The 6,395-nt window shown below is 41.1% G+C and overlaps 1 protein-coding gene across 1 annotated transcript; it reads right to left on the bottom strand.

The window, feature by feature from the left end:
- Positions 1–631: 631 nt before the first annotated feature.
- LOC102976554 (40S ribosomal protein S27-like) lies at positions 632–1,105 on the bottom strand. The gene has a single exon (XM_024118953.3). The coding sequence runs from the start codon at positions 942–944 to the stop codon at positions 693–695; it is 252 nt and encodes an 83-aa protein (XP_023974721.1). The 5' UTR covers positions 945–1,105; the 3' UTR covers positions 632–692.
- Between the last annotated feature and the right edge of the window lie 5,290 nt (positions 1,106–6,395).

The following is a 6,395-nucleotide window of genomic DNA, read 5'->3' as shown; positions in this document are numbered from 1 at the left end:
CTGCAATGAAAGATCCCACATGCTGCAACAAAGATCCCGCGTGCTGCAACTAAGAACAGATGCAGCCAAAAATAAAAAATAAAATCAATCAATCAATCAATAAAATATTTTAAAAAAAGAAAAGGCAACTTTTTTTAAAAGTCATTGCATTGGTACAGATGAAGTAAAATGGGCTTTCTTATTCACTAGAGTTTTACAAAAAAGGAGTCATAGTTCACTTTTTGACTGAAAATTATACATATTGATCATAATGTAAACATTGATTATTAATGTAAGTTAAAATTATGATTTAACTACTCTGGGAGGATGGGGAAGTAGTGGTGTTGGGTGTGCAGTGTATTTGTAAGAGTGCTACATCCTCATCTACCACAACAGGAAGGCAATAGAGCGTGTTTAACGCAGATACATCAGGAAATAACAGCATAAACACTTTTTTTTTTAAATATATAGAGGTAAATACCTGAAGCAACATGAAAAGTGGAAAATGGTTGTCTTTGGGCTATGAAGAGGAGTGAGGCAGAAGACTACTGTTTTGCACTATACGTTGTCTAGTGGTATTGAAGTATTGAAATATTTTTCAATGTGTCAAGGAATATTTCCAGTGAAATATTTTTAAACTTCATTCTTTTTTTTTTTTAATCCAAAATGTGTTTATTGGGGTGGTTTCCCATTCATCTTGATTCCAGGGGCTTTTAGTGCTGCTTCCGTCTGAAGGAGCATCCTTCTGTAAGCCTTGCTTTTCCTCCTGTAGGCTGGCAGAGGACAGTAGAGCAGCCAACACACAAAACTACTGTTTGTGCATGGCTAAAGACGGTGGTGATTTTATAGCATCTTGGGCATTTCATATCCATGAAATAGGAATTGGGGCTCTGCACCAGGCGCTTCTTCTTGTGTTTGCTCTTCTCTTCTGGAGAGGGATGAAGGAGATCCTTTGCAAGAGGCATGTTCTCGTGGGGAGGTCATCACTGTCGGAAAGGTCTTCATTCATTTTTAATGTGGTAAAAATAAAAGCATATAAACTCGTCCCAGTAATTTCATTTCTATTTGTATATCCTAAGGTGATAAATACAGATATGGGCAGAGATTTATATACAATAGTCACTGCAGGCTTATTTATTTAAAAACTGGCAACAATATAAATGTCTAACATAATACAATAATTTTAAAAAATCATGGTGCATTCATGTGATGATTTTTTAAATCACATTTTTGAGAATTATTTAATTTCATAGTAAAATGCTAATTTTAAATGAGTGAAAATAAAACATAAAAGTACATATATTCATAGTAAACAGACTGGAAGAATGTTTATGGTACTTATCTCTGGGAATTAGGATTACAGAGTTTTGCTTTGTTTTTGTTTTAATTACAGAATTTATTTATTTATTTATTTTTCGCTGCGTCGTCGGGTCTTAGTTGCTGCACACGGGATCTTTTCATTGCTGCGAGCGTGGCACGGGGGCTCAGTAGTTGGGCTTAGTTGCCCTGCAGCATGTGGAATCTTAGTTCCCAGACCAGGTATGGAAACCCACGTCCCCTGCATTGCAAGGTGGATTTGTAACCACTGGACCACCAGGGAAGTCCCCAGGATTACAGAGTTAAGAGTGTGCCTGTTGGGTTTGAAACCTAATGAGGCCCTGTGGGGCTCCCGGGCATGGAGACCTTTTGTCCCTCGCTTCTTGTAGGCAAGATTCCAGCCTCAGTGACCTTCCCTGAGTTCCAAAGGGCAGATTCGAACAGTTGCTAATCAAGGGAGGGCAGCCAAGAAACCACCTGAGGCAAGGTTAAAGGGACCAGAGAAGCTCATCAAGATTAGGAGACTGACCACCTGAAATGAGAGTAAGCAAGCCCTGCTCACACCCTAATCTTGTCAGAGACCCCACCTTTGAACCACTGTTATAAAACCCCTCATCAAATCCTCCCGGGTTGGGACACATAGTTTTTCCGAGGCAGGAGCCCACTGTATCCCCCTTTGCTTGGCAAAGCAATAAAGCTATCCTTTTCTACTTCACCCAAAACTCTGTCTCCAAGATTTCATCCGGCACCGGTGTACAGAGAGGCCAAGCTTTCGGTAACAGGTTCTGTAGGAAGCAAATGCTAAGCTGAAGTTCAAAGTGAAAAAAAGTTTATTGAGAAGTTACACCTATGAAAAGAAAGGGGAGGAAGCAGGATTGGGTAGATGGAGTGGTTAGATGTGGTACAAAATCTCTGCCACCCAACAGGGAGCTCTGGAGCAAAGGTTGCCTTATTGGAGGTGTCCTGTGATCAGTGGAAACAGCCAGGTCTTTGTACCACCACCTTCCACAATCATTGCTTGGAGCCACTCTGAGAAGAGTGACCTTGGCTGGAAAGGTAAGGATGACCAAGAGGTTAACAGCTGAAGGCTATCACACTCCCTGCAGCTGGGTAGTAAGTCCTTTCTTGAGGGGGAGTCTGACTAGTGCATCTCTCTATCTGCAGCAAAGGGTGATTTTTCAAGATGCCTATTTTGTATATTTTTTTGTAATCTCCTGATTTTGACACCAAATATGCCATATTTTATAATAAAAATTTTAAAATAGTCGACTCCAAATAAAAGTTCAGAAGGGATGTCCTAAAGTACATTTGCCTTAAAGCATTGATTTTTTTTTTTCTTTTTTTTGGTCAGCTATTTTGTCTGTTCAGAGGTCATGACTGTCCGTTTTTGGCTTATAGGCTATGTTCCAAATAGGTGAGGTTACCAGAACTGAGTTACAGTACCTCATCTGTGTAATGAGGAAATTTTATCTCACTATAATTGTGAAAATTATATTATTACTCTTGATTGCTTGGTTCTCTCATTCACTCAACAAACATTTGTTATGCATCTACTTGTTAAACTACTGTAGTAGGCACTGGGTGTGGAAATTAATGAGATGTTGATCACACACTTATAAAGCTCATAGTTTAGTAAATGAAATAAGTCATGCACTTAATAATGTGTTAAAAATGTACATGCCCTTAGAGTTTCAGTTTTGCAAGATGAAAAGAGTTCTGGAGATTGGTTGCACAACATTATGAATGTACTTAACACTACTGAACCATACAGTTAAAAAAAAGGTTAAGATGGTAAATTTATGTTTTGTGTATTTAACCACAATTAAACATTTTAAAAACTGCACATATCCTGTGACTTAGCAATTACACTTCTGGATACGTATCCCAAAGAAACTCTCACCTGTATGTACAAAGAAACAAGTGTGAGGATGTCCTCTACAGCATTGTTTATAATAGCAAAAAGGTGGAAGCAGCCTAATTTTTTTTTTTTTTTTGCGGTACGCGGGCCTCTCACTGTTGTGGCCTCTCCCATTGCGGAGCGCAGGCTCCAGACGCGCAGGCTCAGCGGCCATGGCTCACGGGCCCAGCCGCTCCGCGGCACGTGGGATCTTCCCGGACCGGGGCACGAACCCGTGTTCCCTGCATTGGCAGGCGGACTCTCAACCACTGCGCCACCAGGGAAGCCCAGCCTAATTTTTTATCAAAGAGGAATGGATAAATAATCAGAATGGTTCATTGATCAACCTGAATTGGTCTCAAAAAAATTTTGGGTGAAAAAGCAATATGCAAAATGATACATATAGGGACTTCCCTGGTGGCGCAGTGGTTAAGAATCCGCCTGCCAAGGCAGGGGACACGGGTTCGAGCCCTGGTCTGGAAAGATCCCACATGCTGCGAAGCAACTAAGCCCGTGTGCCACAATTACTGAGCCTGCACTCAATAGCCTGTGAGCCACAGCTACTAAGCCCGCGTGCTGCAACTACTGAAGCCCGCGTGCCTAGAGCCGGTGCTCTGCAACAAGAGAAGCCACTGCAATGAGAAGCCCGCGCACCGCAACGAAGAGTAGCCCCCACTCGCCACAATTAGCGAAAATCTGTGTGCAGCAACAAAGACTCCGCGCAAGCAAAAAAAAAAAAAAAAAAAAAAAATCATGATACCATTAATATAAATTTAAGAATACACACAATAGGGACTTCCCTGGTGGTGCAGTGGTTAAGAATCTGCCTGCCAAGGCAGGGGACACAGCAACAAAGACCCAGTGCCAACGCAGCCAAAAAATATTTTTTTTTAATTAAAAAAAAACACACACAACATCACAGTCCATTAGTGATGAATACATCTGTGTTCGCAGATAAAATTATAGGGAATGGAATGGAAAGATACACACCAAACTTATGGTGGCAGTTTCCACTGGACATTGAGAGCAGAAATGGGACTGAGGGGGAGAGTATGTGGTTAAAGGAGACAATAAAATTGTCTATAATGTTTTCCTTCCTTTAAGAATGTGAATGCAGGGACTTCCCTAGTGGTCCAGTGGTTAAGTCTCCATGCTTCAATTTTGGGGGCCATGGGTTCAATCCTTCATCAGGAAACTGAGATCCTGCATGCTGCCCGGCATGGCCAAAGGAAAAAAAAAAAATGCATATCCTGTAATAACCTATAACGGAAAAGAATCTGAAAAAGAATATGTATATATACACGACTGAATCTCTTTGCTGTACACCTGAAACATTGTAAATCGACTATACTTCAATTAAAAAAAAAGAAAAGGACTTCCCTGCTGGTCCGGTGGTTAAGGATCCGTGCTTCCAATGCAAGGGACGTAGGTTTGATCCCTGGTCAGGGAACTAAGATCCCACGTGTTGTGCAGAAAGGCCAAATGAATAAATAAATAAATAAAATAACAGATTTTTTTTTAAAAAGAAAAAAAATGAATGCAAATATGAAGCTTAAAAATTGGTGTTTCTGGGTGGTGGGAAAATGTGTGATTTTTATTTTATTTACTATATTGTTTTTAAATTTCTGATTTTTTTAAACATAAATAACTGTGGGGACTTCCCTGGTGGCACAGTGGTTAAGACTCTGAGCTCCCAATGCAGGGGACCTGGGTTCAATCCCTGGTCAGGGAACTAGACCCCACATGCATGCCACATCTAAGGAGCCCGCTGGCCACAACTAAGACCCAGCGCAACCAAATAGATAAATAAGTAAATTTAAAATAAATAAATAAATAACTGTGGAGTCTTTTTTAAAAATGCAAATTATGCATGACTAAAGAGAGATATAGGCAAAGTTCTATGGGAGTTCAGAATGGAGAGACATTATCAAAGGCAGGGTGGGAGAGAGAGGGGTTCAGGAAAGGCATCTGAACTATGCCTTCAAGGATGGAGAAGATGAAGATAGATGAGAAAGGAAATGTGGAATGGTACTCCAGGCAGAATGAGCAGCATGAAAGAGGCATGGAGACAGGAAAGCAAGGGACTCTTAAGTAGTTGCTTGGCTGGACTAAAAAATACCTGATGACAAATAGCAGGAAGCAAGGTCTAAAAGATGCTGCAGCCTCATTCAAAAGGAGCCTTCTATGGGAAATCAAAGAACTTCAGTCTGTTCTGTAGATAGTGGTTTGTCATTACGGGTTTTGGAGTTGGAATGACAGCATCAGGACAGGAAGATTAACCGGGCCATGAAATATAAAATAGTTTGAAATGGAGCAGGACCAGAGGCAGAGAAAGCAGCTAGGAGGAAATGACTTTAAGGAGTCTGAGGGATGAATACAGGTCCTTCCCCATCACCTCCCCCCAACCCCTTTTTTAAAACAGCTTTACTGATCCTGGTGCCCTTCTGACCACACACAATAGTCTCTGAAATAGTGTTTCTGCCTCTGGGATGATGTTTCCCAACCATTGTTCATGTTCCTGGCTGAGAGTTATAACACGCACTTCTCAGTTACAGTGGTTCACTGAAGCAGGGGTTCTAGGGACATCTGGGTGAAGTGTGCAGTTTGAAAGAGGATCCAAGTGATTTCTGATCAATCATAACTTTCGTCTTGTACAAACACTATCCTAAAGCATTCAAAGGTTCCCTTTGCCTCGTTCTATTAGAAGGTTCTATTCCCTGAGAATACAATAGAAGCTCCATGCCTCAGCACAACCCCCACCCAGGTCTGGTAGCAGCTAACTTCTGCACCTTCTCCTATATGGATACTAACTCCAGCCATGTTGATATTCTCTGTAATTCCATAGGCATAGCCATGCATTTTGTCATTCCCCCAACTCTTTATTTTTCTGGGATGCTCTTCCTCCCAATCTCTGCTTATCAAAAATTCTGTTGACAGTCCAAATTCCACTTCTTCCACGAAGCCTCTTTTGTTCACCCCAGAGGAAATTATCTCCTTCCTCTGAGTTATCAAGGTTTCTACCAGTCACATGACAGCTTATTTTCTCTCTCTTTCTCTCTGTCTGTCTCTAACATTATCTCTTCCTCTAGTTAGATTTTGAATCTCTGGAAGTAGTGACCAAGTTTTTTCACTTTTCTTTTTGTTTTTGTTTTTGTTTTTTGCGGTACGCGGGCCTCTCACTGTTGTGGCCTCTCCCGTTGCG

Source organism: Physeter macrocephalus, chromosome 16 (assembly GCF_002837175.3).
Source record: "Physeter macrocephalus isolate SW-GA chromosome 16, ASM283717v5, whole genome shotgun sequence".
Taxonomy (NCBI): domain Eukaryota; kingdom Metazoa; phylum Chordata; class Mammalia; order Artiodactyla; family Physeteridae; genus Physeter; species Physeter macrocephalus.
This window is presented reverse-complemented; position numbering and strand designations above follow the sequence as displayed.